Genomic DNA, 15,037 nt, shown 5'->3' on the forward strand with positions numbered 1-15,037 from the left:
ATCTCTTGAGAAATGCATCTATAGGTCGATGGCTAATGAGAGACAGCTCGGACAGTAGATATATCTTTGCGATATCTGTGCAAACAGCCAGAGGACCTACTTCTGTCAGAATGTGCTATTTCCTGAAACATTTCCAATTCGACGCTGAACCAGGACTGGCGTTGGCGATTCCGACTTTCGAATGTCCTATTACAATGTTGGAGCACTATGTTGAATATTCGAAAAAGATGGATCGCAAAGAGGTGTGGGTTGATTATAGCGGACAATTATACAGCCAGATCTATTTAACCAAACCTCTGATCAAAGAAGTCAAATCGTTATCACATTTGGCCAGACTTGTCGTGAATAGAAACAAACTGCCCACCGAACATCTGCCTCTCTTGATTAGGGACTACCTCGCGGAATACCCATACACCCTTTAAATGTGTAATCACGTATCGTCAATTACGTAAAATCAATGCGCCTACCTTTTTCTTCCAATATCTAATAAAAATTTATTTTTCTACATCTCTACAACAATTTGTTCTTCGATAAATGATCTACGATATTTTTTACTGCATCGACAAAGTTTGCGTAATAGCGAAAATAATTACAGTTTGCGCGAATGTAAATGAATACTCAATTTGTTATATAATAATTACTCATGTTCTTATATTCTATACATATATTAAATATCTAGTCCTTCAACCCCGTACTAACTTTGTGTTTTGTTTCTTAAGAAATGAAACGTTTTCTTTATGATAAATTACAAAATTACGAATTGATTTCTATTGTTTCTGTGATGATCAAGAATACTTTCTTTATTCCATTTTTTTCTCACGTTTATTTTAATAGCATATCCACAGAATGACAATATCATTTTAGATTTATTTGTATTTATATCAAATATGTAATAATGGAGGAACAGTGCGAGAACTTTAATTTAGTGCAAAAATACCAAATTTGAAATAGAAGTAAATCTGGAATAAAGGAAGGAAAAAGAAAATTAAATAGATTTATTCGTAGATTTTTAGGTAAATCTTTTTTTTTTTAGATTTAATTTCTTTATTTCTATATATGTAAGATAAATTTATAGCATCGAATTGTCACACTTAATAAAAATTAAATTTACTGAATATATAATGAGAATACGAGTTAAAGAATCAAAAGATTATTCTTCTCTATGCTATACAAGGTGTTCGGCAATAATCGCCGAACTTTTCGTGTGCAGAAAAAGCGGGTGAAACTGGATAAAAGTTTTCTTCTATCGTTTTGGAATCCGCTTTGCAATAAATTAATGAGAAATTAATTAAAGAAGATAAGAGGGAATAAGAGCGCGCGACGAGAAGAAATATCCTACCTATAATGTGGCGCATATTAGATGCATGACGAAGTGGTGAAGAAGAGGATCTCTTCAAAGGATGGTAGCGGCACTCAGTATTACTTCTAGCAATACGTTTGGTGAGCGTCCCGCTCATTGCTTCGTATCATGTTACAATGGAAAGACTTTTGTCGTCACGTGCTTGTCTCGCACGAGTCGACCGATCTTTTTTTATAATAATTTCTCATTAATTATTGCGAAAATCGCAAAACGGGAACTTTCCTATTCAGTTTAACCCTGATCCGCTTGCACAGCGAGAGATTCAGCGACATTATTATTAGATATTCTGTATAATATAGAGATAAGCATACTTTTATTTTATTTGATTGGATATAATCAAACAAAAGGACTATTATATAATCTATAACGCGATACAGTTTTTGAAGTTAAATGAAAATCGCATTAAGCTATAAATTAAATATCGATGTTAACAAAATTGAATATATTTGAAACATTTTATTATATTAAAAAGACAGCTAATTAAAAACTGACTTAATCATCGGTCAATCTGTCAGAATTAGTATATTCGGTAGAGTATATCTCCTTTAATTGGTATCTCCCCTCTACATGTACGTACTTTCATAAACACTAAAGGCCATTCCAGAATACGATGCAAATATTCCGTTGTCAGTTGTAAAAAAATTGCGATCCAATTAGCATCAAACTAGTTCGATGTTGATTGGATCACAATAATTTGGCAACTGGCAACGGAATATTTGGGACATTTGCTACGTACTCTCTCTCTAATGGCTCTAATTAAAATCTACATTTATTTTACTTGAATTCTTTAAAATTTTCTGTGCTTGAAACGTGTTAAATATATATTTAAGTGTTGAAAAAAGGGAGAGAGCGAAAAATTTGAGCGTAGGAAATGGAAACAAATTGAATAAATCTATAGCATCCTCTCTATATCATAATAATCTAGTAAACACTGTTATATTAATGTTATATAAAAGCAATAAAACGGAATGTTATAAATAATATACATATAAGTATTACTGGTAAATTACTGCTTAATTTTCCATTCGTAAATATAACATGTGTTATATACGTTGTTACATCATATTCCATGGCTGTGTTCCAATATTCGTTGCCAGTACTGAAGATCTATAGTTTATGTGATGTATACTACAGATTTTCAGTACTGGCAGTGAATATTGGAACACAGCACATGTAGAATTGGTTCATATAAAATATTTTGGTTATATAGAGTTGGTAATTAAATAAATAAATTATATATATTTATAAAATTTGAAGTTTATAATATACATAGAAATTTCAATTTTTTTACTTCAAATACGCCATAAGTGGATTGTTTCCTATTTCGCGTTCAACTTCAAATAATTCGTTTAAAACATTCTGATTCTTTTGTTAGTATTATATTAGAAATTAAATTGACAAAAAAAGAAACTTAAGATCCAGATCTTATGTTAATACTTGTCCTATTAGACTTTATATCCGTTTTATAGAGAAAAATTGAACACGAGCCTAGGGCACCTACACACAGAACGCGACAACGCGTTACGCAGTTGGCGAGAGAAAGAATGCAATGTTTAACGAGTTTCTTCATCTTTCAATTCAATTAAATGGAGATATAATCTTCCCCGTCTTTACAGATGTCTACAATCTTCTCTTACATTTAAGAGAGAATGCTAGACTTCTTAAAACTTTTTCTAATTTTGATGCAGCATTTGATTCAGTTCATCAATGTAGTTTGTCAAGTTTTCTATCTGTATATTTATGTTTACTGTCTATGCTATGGATAAATCCAAAATAACATTGTTTTTCGATATATGTCTATGATAGAGATCAGATATAGATCAGAATCAATATGCTTGGGCCAAAAAACTGCCAATAATGTGAAATTTGTGCCTATATGTGACTTATTTATATTATATATTTTGCTGTATTGTGTGCTCTTATAGAAGTAAATATTGATGCTTTGAAAGAATCACAAAATTGGATGTGGGCCTATAGAACTCAGGTATTTGCTAAATGCTGCATAAAGTTGTCCAGCCCTTTGAACTTCTCCAATGCTGAAAAAAAGATGACACAATATAATAATAAACATGTAATAAAGTTTAATTAATCTTTTTCATTTAGAAAAAAAAATTATTTTTTGAGGATATCTGACAACTCGTGTGTACTTATTCTCCAAAAAGTGCAAATTTATTGTGAATTTTTTTCACATTTGTTGGAAAAATTTAAAAGCTATTTTCGAATAATGGCCTACATGAATTTTTGTTATGTAATATCTCTGTTAATTGATTTATCCTACTTATCATTATAATTCATATAGAATCAGATGATAAAATAGAAAAGATTAAATTTTTTCTTTAACTTCTCGGCGTATATATATAAACATCTGCACACATACATCGCATGCATATATGAAAGAAAAATTGACTTTAATTGTAAGAGAGCATATTAAAGACACACAGTCTCTCTAAAGTCTGTTATTTAAAAGTAAATTTTCTGTCAAACTGCATTCTATCTTATTCATTAAAAGTCAAGCAAATGTAAAAAATTAACTATACGTGTATAGTATAGTTTGCTTTTGTCTAGGATCTTATCTTTAAAGGATTAAAATTAAATTAGTAAGTTTACCGTAATTCCGTAATATTACGTTCTTTGCTGGAAATAATGTCTTGGAGCTGTTTTCTTTCTCTATCGCTATCGCAAAACAGTTCAGTGTGAATAATTTGAACTTCGTTTAATCGCACATGGAGCGCAGTAATCTGTTGATTCATATTTTCCATTTGAATATTTTGATCTTTTAATCTTGCTCTTTCCTCGAAAAGTTCTTGTTTTAACTTCTCGCTTATCTGTTTTTCTTGATTAAGCTTATCTTTAAGCAAATTGTATTGTCTTTGAGGTTCGACTAACTCGTTCTGAAAACTTGATATTTGGCATTGCAAGAAGGACACAATTCTTTGAGAATCAGCCAATTTTTCTTTCAATATATTTTTCTCCTCTTCTATTTTTTTGTAACTTTCTTCCAGTTTTGCATACCTGTATGAAAAAGTATTTAAAGTAAAAACTTTGGGAGAGAAATAAAACTTGTAGTCTTTGTTTGCTATGTTTTACACTAATACATCTCTACCATTTGCTCGAAGATTGCCATAACATTTCATAATGAAGCAAACATATTATAAATATATCAACAATGTAACATAATTATTTTGGTAAACTGTTTACCCAACTGTTACTGTTTACTCGATTGTACAAAAATTACAAAAACTAAAACGATATACATCTGAATATGGTTAATTAGTAATGAGAATCAATTATGCTTTGCGAACATTACTAACGAGTTTAAAAACCTTCTTATATTTTTATAAAATTAAATAAAAATTATATTATCGAACAACCTGAATACTTTATGCTCCGCGTCGTTTAATTTAATCTTTAAAAGCCTTTGTTTTTCACACAAATCGTGCAGTTTGCTTCTGCTTTTATGTAATTTGCTCTGGCAAACTTTAAAAGCTTGTGTAATCTCTTTTAGTGTGTTTTTCAGAATATTGAGTTCGATTCTGTATTTATTATCGCGCTCCTTGGATTCTCTTTTCAAACGATACATATCAATCTTATTCTTCGATAGCAGATCTTCGTACGCTCGCGTAGTAGATTCAAGCTTATTCCTTTGTAAATCAATATTCAATAGATTTTTGTGAATTTCTTTTTCATATTGTCGAATCTATTAGATATAAGAAGAATAAGATTAAAAAGTAAACTTGTACAGTACTTCATATTACTTCCAAATTTAATAAATCTTTTGTATATTGCAATAACGTAAATTGCATAGAGGATATTATGTAGATAAAATAACTGCTGCATTTTAAATTGAATCACTTCCAAAATTAAAACATTACTTTCATTATTTTAGATAAAACTATATCGATAAAACTATATCGATAAAAGAAATTTTACTTATACTTTTCAATTAAAAGATTTCTACAGCAAAGTTTTGCTCAAAAGATTCGATTGAACTTCAAAAATATATTTAAAGAAAAATAAATTTTATTATTTTACCTTAGAATCTGCCTCTTTTTTGTTTTGCGAACATTCACTATAATCGTTCTTCAAATCCTTATAACTCTTCTGCCAGTTTTTCTTTGCTTCATCATGACTCTTCTGCAATTCGGCAATTTCCCTAGCTTTATCCGAATCAAACTTCTGCTTCTCCTCCTGCAATTGATTAATCTCAGTTTGTAGCAAGCTTAGCTGTGCTTGTATATCATTCATCTCTGCGATTTTTGTCGTGAGCTCACCGGTCAGTTGATCGATTACTGTAGTACGTTCCTGTAACATTTTAGCGAGATCGACAATCTTGGCATCTATCTCGGTTGCCTTATTATTGTAATCTCTTGAGGAAATATTTACACGTGCGTTTGAATTATTTTTATCGTCATCCAATTCTGTATTTATTCCCGAGTTTATTTCTAAAAGATTAATTCGATCGTTAATCTCCATATTTGCAGATGATTGAAGAATAACAGTCTCGACTTTTTCTTTCTGATGCAGCATTAAATGCTTTTGCTCTGAATATGCAGTTTTAAGATCGTTACTTGTTGTTGACAGTATAAAATCCTTTACTATCGTTTCTGTCGGAAATTTTATGAATTTTGCATCGATAGATAAAGCGATTTTGGCAATGGAATATCTATGACGATTTTCTTGTAGCTGTTTTTCAATCGCTAACATAATGTCCTCAGGTATACAGTTTCCATACAGAACAAGGTTGGTAATAATCTTGTTTTCACATATTGCTTTCAATAGCAGTTGCCCGCCTTGCAAGCCCAATGTATTCCAGGACAAATCGATGCTTTTCAAAACCTTATTCCGATGTATCATTTTACATAGATGCTGAGCGCAATGTGGCGATATTTGATTGTATCTGCATGATCAACATCATTGTCCTTTTTACTCTTAGTTGGTTTCAATCATATATTATACTATTGACTTTTTACTTTTATTTTCAACTTAATTTCATTAAAGGAACTTTTCTCTGTATAATTTGTATATTTCTTATACAAAATAGTTTATTAGATAGATAAGAAGTTTATTAAAGTTTATTAGATAGATAAGAAAAGAAAGGAGAAAATGTATGTATACAATGCAATACATCAACTAATATCAACCTCATTCAATAAATGGAACAAATTTCCCAAAGCATAAACTTTCAAATAAATTATTTAACAATTTATCATCATTAATGTATACTTTTTATTTAAACTAATGATAATAAATATTTTCTTAACTCAAATTTAAAAATATAAATACATAAAAGATACAAAAATAAAAAACACTTTATATCTAATATGTAAAGTTTACAAGTTCACAAGTGAAATTTATACAAGCACCAAAATTTATATTTTTGATACATAATAGATTTTTGTTACATGCACCAAAATTTATATTTTTGATACATAATAGATTTTAATTGCAGTTTATATATATATATATATATATATATATATATATATATGTTATTTTTGCTTTTTAAAGTAATACAAAGCATGTATCCGATATAAACCTGTAATTTCAATTGAAAAAAAATAGAAGAAAACATAGCTGAAACAAATAAAAATCTCAATGTTACCTGAGATCGACTTGCTCGATGTTGTGATTTTTAGTTAAGCCATCGCAGAAAATAGCAAATGAATCTATATAAGATCCTATGCTATTCCACTCGATATATAATTGTTTGAGTGTGTTGTTGTATGCAAGAATCCGTCCTAATTGCGCAACTGAAGGCCCATTTACATTATTACCCTTTAACTTTAGAGTTGTCACAGTAGTTCCCTCGCAGAATGCGTTAAGAATGCTATCAAGACCCTTTGGTAGTAACATGCAGTCACTCATATCGAGTGTTTTAATCGTAGAACTGGACACTAATGTCTGTGCTATAATCTCGCAAATTGGTATTATTATTGATAGGCAAGATAATCGTAATTCCCCAGTGATACTGTAAAAGATGAATTATATAAATTTCTACCATAAATTTTTAATTACAATTATGCTCAAGATGAGAACGAATATTTTTTTCTCAAATATGTAAATAGAATAGAACATGATATATCTCATCATCATCGTCATCGATTTTTTATCACAAACTCTCACGAAAAATAATTATAAATAGATATTTAACCATTTAACCTGTTTGATGAAACTGATTGCGATAACGTCACAAAATAATAGTTATACTTACAAATATAAGTTAAATTAGGTTAGATATAAAAATGTAAGTATGTACCTGCTAACTTTGATCGCATCTGAGATCTCATGAGCCGAGAAAATTTTACGTTTCTTGCACAAACGAAGAAAAAATTCATAATCTTGTAACATTTTTATGCAAAACTTAAAACTTTTGTGATAACTTTTCCAACAGATATAAATATATATATTTTCACGCCGAATGTCGTAAAAAGATTGCTTTATACTTATCGCTAATCCTTTATCGTCTTTTACTCATCAACCAATTTTAATATAAAAATTACGACATACAGCGAAAAACGAAAGTGTTCTCGGTCGCAGCCGTAATTTCTTTTTCTTTGAAATTTAATGGCCACTTCTGATCTGGGAGCGATCAGTATATTCAGGCCAATAACTGGTTTGACAGCCGTAATTTGTATGTTTATACTACGCCATATTAAAGGCCATCACACACAAAATTGCATAGCTGCATATGCATAGCATAAGACTATATGGACCAATGAGCATCGAGTATTAAGTTGCCATATTGACTTACATATCATAATATTCGATGCTCATTGGTCCATATAGGCCGGTATTCATAGTCCGATCTTATATTTGAAATCGTCTTAAGTTCGAGCTTGAAATGCTACGCAGCTATTTGATTGGTTGAAGGAGGTCTTAAGTCAACCTCGGACCAGACTTAAGACGATCTTAAATATAAGATCGGACTATGAATACCGGCCTATGCTATAGCCATTGTAGAATGGCCTTAAGTCTATAGCACACACTTTCCATGACATAACAGTAAAGTTTCGACCAATCGCGTTGCTCAATTTGGCCGTCCGTAACCAAAACCTTTTTCGAAAAAACAGAGCTCTTATTGGATATCGCTCATCGCTCATCGCTTATCGCGTCCAGTGTGCAAGCACCATAAGTACCATAAGAGTACTTTCCGATTCACGCATGATGCGCATAAAGTGACAGAAAATGTATAATATGCGTGACATGAACTATATATTTTCTGTCACTTCATACGCATCATGCGTGAATCAGAAAGTACCCTTAATTGGAGTTTGGCCGAAACGGCCCTGAATATTGAAGATGTCCCGTTGCCGAATCATTGCGATCCAATTAGCTAGCTCGACGTTGATTGGATCACAATTGATTTAGGAATTGGCAACGAGACAGTTTTGCAACTTATTTTGGAATGGCCCTTAAAGCTCAATGGAATGAATGCGCCTTTAGGTATAGAGATCTTTTTTCTCCCGATGTAGAGAAAAAGGATAACCTCTGAACTAGTGTAGCCAGTTCAGCTATATCAGTTTTCTGCTAGCGTTTGCATTACTGCGCGTGCGTGAATTTGCACATCCGATGGCTCCAATTCCCAACTCTCTGCTGACATCAGAATTGGTATTAGGACGCGTGCGCAGTACCGCCTTACGTGGCATTGTCAGCAATTGGGGTTGAGTTGACGTACGTTTCTCGCAACGTTTTCGTGTATAAACATTTTCGGTGATATCAAGTTTTGTTATGTTTCAAATACATTTTATGATATAACGTAAGTATATTATATAATTTATGATTATTAAAAAACTTACTGTTGCTATTTCGTATGTATATATTATGTTTATTTAAAACATCGCACACATACGTTTTTATTATTTCATGTCTTTCGATGCATATTTTTTATTTTATTTAAACAAAAAATTCGAATTACACGAACATATGTTATCTACGCTATACTATTATACTAGATTTTTTTTTTTTTTTTTTTTCATATAGGTTATCTTTTTTTCGAAAAACACGCATTTTCTACAACTGTTTGGTATATTTTATTCATATTCATTGTATGTACGTTCACTTGCGCGAATTTTTGTATGTCTTTATTGTGATTAGTGGTCGTAATAATAGTCCATCCATATGCTGAAGAATACTCAATCTTTGTTGTTTCTATATATATGTAAAATGAATAATCCGTGTGTAATAATCTTAGCATGTTCTTAATATGCTTTTAGTTTGCAATTGTAATAAATTTTGTTGTAACAGATGCAGCACATTCAGGAAATAGGCAGGCAGCATCCGTACGCTGCACCTGTGCCTCCAATGAATAGTCAGCAAAATTTTTCAAGACCGCCGATTGTAGGACAACAAAATTTGGCAGATTCTCAAATGCATTCTTCTCCTCAATCTCTCTTATCGCCCATGCAATCTATGAATCATTCCCAAATACCAAATCCTCCAACAACAGGTGCTCCTAGCTCGCAATTGTCTTCACCTTTATCAATGGGTCCTCATGGACATGGACAATCTTCTACAGATTATCAAACTCAAATGGCCAATCCTCCCCCAAATGCTAGCTTATCTCAATCCGGAATAGGGCTATATAATTCCGTACCACCATCGCAAGCTGTAATGAGTCTGACGAGTTCCACAAATCCGACAGGCTTATCACAATTTGAATCAAGACAATTTGCTCCTCCTCTATCAACAATGGGACAACTTGTAGCGAGTCCTCCAGGCACTAGCCTTTCCCAAGTTCGACAAAAGCAATACTTACAAACCGCACCTCCAATACTAGGCCAGACTGTAACAAATCCTGCAGGACCAGGTGCACCACAGTCTGGACAAAGACAATATAGCTCCACTGCACCTCCATTACCAGGACAGACTTTATCTAGTCCTTTAACAATGAATCGTGCATCATCTAATACTACTTCGAGTTATCAACAGCCAACGTACCAACAACCAGGATATCATAATCAGATGGTACAACTATGATTAAAAGTTATTCTATTTTGAGATTAAATCAGATTATTGACTAAAGAACAGAAAGAAAAATGCAACACATGTTCTTTCTTGCAGGAAATGTATAATAATCAGAGAAGTCCTTATCAAAGTGGAGTACCTAATCCTACGGGATATCAGTCAGGATTGCAACCTCAGCAAGCTAGACGACTCGATCCAGAACAAATGCCGAGCCCAGTATGAATTTAGAAATTTTGCCAATTCAATTTATTTTCCGATATTATGCCGAATTATTATCCCAATATAAATGTAAATACATTTGTTGCATGTAGATTCAGGTAATGCAGGATGATCAAAATATGAGAGGTGGAGTGTTTATAACAAATCAGAGAGGTCTGGTACCACCTTTGGTAACGACTAAATTTATCACTCAGGATCAAGGAAATGCATCCCCTAGATACATAAGATCCACTATGTATACTGTCCCTACTACTACTGATATTATAAAACAGGTATATGTGTGTAAATATATATATATATATATATATATATATATATATATATATATATTGTAATTTGTCAATAAAGCTTTTGTAGATTAGATATTTTATTTGACATTAAGACACAACCATATTGTTTACAGACCAATGTTCCTTTCGGACTAGTGATAAGTCCAATGGCTCGTATTGTTCAAGGAGAGTGTGAACCGCCAATTGTGGATATGGGTGAAATGGGACCTGTACGTTGTGTGCGTTGTAAAGCGTACATGTGCCCATTTATGCAATTTATCGATGCCGGCCGAAGATTTCAATGTATATTCTGCAAAGCCACTACAGAAGGTAATAATTGGCTATTGATGAATTTTTCTATAAGAATTTGCAAAGATCTCTGCACTAATTATTTATATTTCCATGTTCTTTTTATATGCTTAGTTCCAAACGAATATTTTCAACATTTGGATCATACAGGTCAACGCTTGGATCGATATGAGAGACCAGAATTAATGTTGGGTACATTTGAATATATAGCTACAAAGGATTATTGCAGGGTAATATAGCGTATTATTAATACTGACTATATAATAAGGATTAATAGGATTTATTCATTTGTGCAAAATTTGATAAAATAATTTATTTGATAAAATTGCTTTTAAGATATTCTTTTTATATAGAATAATTTGTAAACATGTGTTATATCTTAGAATTTTTATTATTAAACATTGTTATATCTTAGAATTTTTTTTCTTCACAATGATGAAGTAAAGAATTAAAATTATTTAATTTGTTTGAATATATATTAACTCTATGTATATATTAATCTCTGCATGTTCTTCTCTTCACACAGGACAATGTTTTTCCAAAATCACCAGCCATTGTGTTCATAATTGATGTTTCATATAATACAGTTAAATCTGGTTTAATAAGTTTGCTATGTGCAAAAATGAAATCCATAATTAAAAATCTACCTATTGATGCTGGAAAAACCAAAAGTAATATGAAAGTTGGTTTTATAACATATAATAATACTGTACATTTCTATAACATCAATCCTTGTCTCGCTCAACCGCAAATGATGGTTGTTGGAGATATTCAAGATGTATTTATGCCGCTTTTGGATGGATTTTTATGCGACGTCGAGGAGAGCGAAACAGTTATCGATAGTCTTATGACACAGATTCCACAAATGTTTGCAGACACTCGAGAAACAGAAACAATTCTAGCTCCTGCCATACAAGCTGGATTAGAAGCGTTAAAGGTATTTGTATAATTTATGCAAAAGGTTAGAAAAGAGATTTATGATAAATATATGAAATTTTGTATTTTTTATTAAGGATATTTTATAGTAAATCAATTGAGTATAAAAGAGTTCTTATTGTTATAACTGCTTATAATTTTAGGCATCCGAACGTTCTGGTAAATTATTAATATTCCATTCGTCTTTACCAATTGCCGAAGCGCCTGGAAAATTGAAAAATCGTGATGATCGTAAAGTACTTGGTACAGATAAAGAGAAAACAGTGTTAGGTATGTATACAATATATGTGATATTTAGTATTTGCAATATACTAATATAATCTACACTAGTCGAAAAAAATTAGGGAACCTTAAAAATTGAACTAATTTCAAATCGCGGAAACTTGTCGAAAAATCATGGTAGACAAAAAATTAAAAAAGCATTTTAAAGCTTGAAGTTTCAACTTTAATGAGCAGTTAGTGGTTTTAAAAAATTTTTTTATCTTCCTTATTCTGCGCTTTAAAAAAGAACATACTGTTTAGTTCCTTAAAATTATGTATTTTTAACACGCCGCAACTTGATAAAAAAAAATTTTCTCGAGAAATTCAACTAAAATTCCATAAACTACAACATTTTGCGTACAAAACTTTTTTTTTTTAGTTTTTTCCTACGATTTTTTTTTAATCGAGTAATACGATTTTAAAAATAAACCAGTACTGTATATATATGTGCGCGCGCGCGCGCGCGCGCGCGTGTGTGTGTGTGTGTGTGTGTGTGTTGCATGTATATATGCATATTATTATAAATATCGGTTTTACTTGTTAAATAAATAATTTTATTTTTTTTACAGTACCACAAAACAACGTCTATAATAATTTGGCTCAAGAATGTGTCGGTGCAGGTTGCAGTGTGGATTTGTTTGTCTTCAACAATTCGTATGTGGATATAGCAACGATTGGGCAAATTTGTCGTCTCACTGGAGGGGAGATTTATAAATATACTTACTTTCAGGTAATCACTATTGTGGTGCTTGAAAATATATGTAAGAAATAATTAAATTAAATTCTAAGTGTGCATATTTACTTATTTTTATATAAAATTATATTGAAGAATATAGATTTTACATTTTTTTCTTTCTATTACAGGCTGATATTGATGGTGAAAGATTAATTTCGGATGTTATTAATAATATTAGTAGACCGATCGCTTTTGATGCTGTTATGCGGGTGCGTACATCTACAGGTGTTAGAGCGACCGACTTCTATGGACATTATTTTATGTCAAATACAACTGATATGGAATTAGCTAGCATAGATTGCGACAAGGTAATTAATTACAATATTACATTATAATTAATATTATAATTATAGAATTATAATATTAAATTTTTTTTACTTGGGAATATTATTAAAAAATAAAGATTTATTTATCAATGTGCTTATAAATTTATTTTATTAAATTAACTTGATTTGAAATTTGCAAGGCTGTTGGAATAGAAGTTAAACATGACGACAAACTAACAGATGATGAAGGTGTATACATTCAAGTAGCTTTGCTATATACTTCATGTGGTGGTACAAGAAGATTAAGAATTATAAACTTGAGTCTCAAAACTTCATCGCAAATGGTTGAATTATATCGCGCGTGTGATTTAGACGCCATTATAAATTATTTTTCCAAACAAAGTAAGATATATTTTTGATATATAACACATATATAAGAAAGATAATACTTTGTTTAAAATAATATTATACGTATATAATTATTGTACTTAGATGTATTTAAATTACTGGAATCCACTCCAAAAACGGTAAAAGATAATTTGATTGCGAGATGCGCAAATATGTTGGCTATATATCGAAAGCACTGTGCGACACCATCTAGCGCTGGGCAATTAATATTACCGGAATGTATGAAATTACTCCCACTTTACATAAATTGTTTATTGAAAAGCGACGCTTTGTCAGGAGGTAAATGCATATGTACACGCACATAGAGACATTTAACTAATGTAATTATAAGGTAAAGTTTATGTGTATGTGTGTGTGTGTAAAGATATATACATATACATATGTAAACTTTACTTTGTAATTACAAATGTGTGTATATATATATATATATATATATATATATATATATATATATATATGTATGTATGTATGTATAATTTTTTTTTAGGCGCTGACATGACCATCGACGATCGATCTTATGTCATGCAAACGGTCGCAACCATGCCTATTTCTATATCTATTGCATACACTTATCCTAGATTATTTCCATTGCATGACATTGATTCTCAAGACACGGAATTACCACCAATGTTACGTTGCTCAATTGACAAATTTGCAGATGATGGCGCGTATCTACTTGGTAATATTACAAAATTACTTTTCTATCATATGTAACTCGGAAATATTGTTGGGATTATTTTAATTAGCAATAATTGTTACATATTATTCTTTAATAAATATGAAAGATAGTTAATATCAATATATTATTTTATAAACTTTGTGTGATTTGTCTCATTTTTAGAAAATACAATCCATATGTTTTTATGGTTGGGTATGGCGCTTTCTTCTCAATGGGTACAGAGCGTCTTTGGTGTGCCTTCGGTGGTTCAAGTTGATACAGATCGCGCTGCATTGCCAATATTAGACACTCCTTTAAATAATAGAATCACAAATATTATCAATCGAATACATACTGAAAGGCATCGCTATATGAAAGTAAGCTATTTAATGTAATGCATGAAAATAGATTGCGCCAAAATATAATATAATCTGTCGTTTTTTATTTATAGTTGACAATAGTGAGGCAACGTGAAAAACTAGAAATGGTGTTGCGACATTTTTTAGTCGAAGATAGAGGAAATGATGGAAGCCCTAGCTATGTTGACTTCCTATGCCACATGCACAAAGAAATAAGAACACTTCTTAGTCAATAAATAATTTTTTAAATAATTAGTTACCTTGTATTTGAATTCCAACTGGTTTGCAACAA

General features: G+C 31.1%; 3 protein-coding genes across 4 annotated transcripts in view; 2 read left to right on the plus strand and 1 right to left on the minus strand.

Annotated features, from left to right (window-relative positions):
• LOC105252333 overlaps nucleotides 1-659 on the plus strand; it is a 12,191-nt gene extending 11,532 nt beyond the window's left edge. For both annotated transcript variants that reach the window (XM_011259661.3, XM_011259662.3), the window contains exon 2: nucleotides 1-659. This exon is cut by the window's left edge and continues 1,665 nt beyond it. In XM_011259661.3, the coding sequence (XP_011257963.1) occupies nucleotides 1-422 (422 nt within the window). In that variant the 3' untranslated portion in view covers nucleotides 423-659.
• A 2,527-nt stretch (nucleotides 660-3,186) lies between these two features.
• On the minus strand, nucleotides 3,187-7,986 carry LOC105252334 (leucine-rich repeat-containing protein 45). Its single transcript, XM_011259663.3, has 6 exons — nucleotides 7,617-7,986; nucleotides 6,963-7,328; nucleotides 5,393-6,257; nucleotides 4,732-5,057; nucleotides 3,968-4,372; nucleotides 3,187-3,396 (listed from the first exon to the last, which is right to left on the minus strand). The coding sequence occupies exons 1-6, from the start codon at nucleotides 7,706-7,708 to the stop codon at nucleotides 3,312-3,314; spliced, it is 2,139 nt and encodes a 712-aa protein (XP_011257965.1). The 5' UTR covers nucleotides 7,709-7,986; the 3' UTR covers nucleotides 3,187-3,311.
• A 977-nt stretch (nucleotides 7,987-8,963) lies between these two features.
• LOC105252338 (protein transport protein Sec24C) lies at nucleotides 8,964-14,997 on the plus strand. Its single transcript, XM_011259668.3, has 15 exons — nucleotides 8,964-9,116; nucleotides 9,605-10,324; nucleotides 10,421-10,540; nucleotides 10,636-10,815; nucleotides 10,947-11,142; nucleotides 11,236-11,351; nucleotides 11,648-12,058; nucleotides 12,201-12,327; nucleotides 12,888-13,048; nucleotides 13,183-13,362; nucleotides 13,521-13,722; nucleotides 13,813-14,007; nucleotides 14,216-14,407; nucleotides 14,570-14,763; nucleotides 14,838-14,997. Exons 2-15 carry the CDS (start codon nucleotides 9,605-9,607, stop codon nucleotides 14,979-14,981), a joined length of 3,138 nt encoding a protein of 1,045 aa, XP_011257970.1. The 5' UTR covers nucleotides 8,964-9,116; the 3' UTR covers nucleotides 14,982-14,997.
• Nucleotides 14,998-15,037: the final 40 nt, after the last annotated feature.

The sequence above is a fragment of the Camponotus floridanus genome, unplaced genomic scaffold, assembly GCF_003227725.1.
Source record: "Camponotus floridanus strain SB8 unplaced genomic scaffold, Cflo_v7.5 scaffold31, whole genome shotgun sequence".
In the NCBI taxonomy this organism is placed as follows: domain Eukaryota; kingdom Metazoa; phylum Arthropoda; class Insecta; order Hymenoptera; family Formicidae; genus Camponotus; species Camponotus floridanus.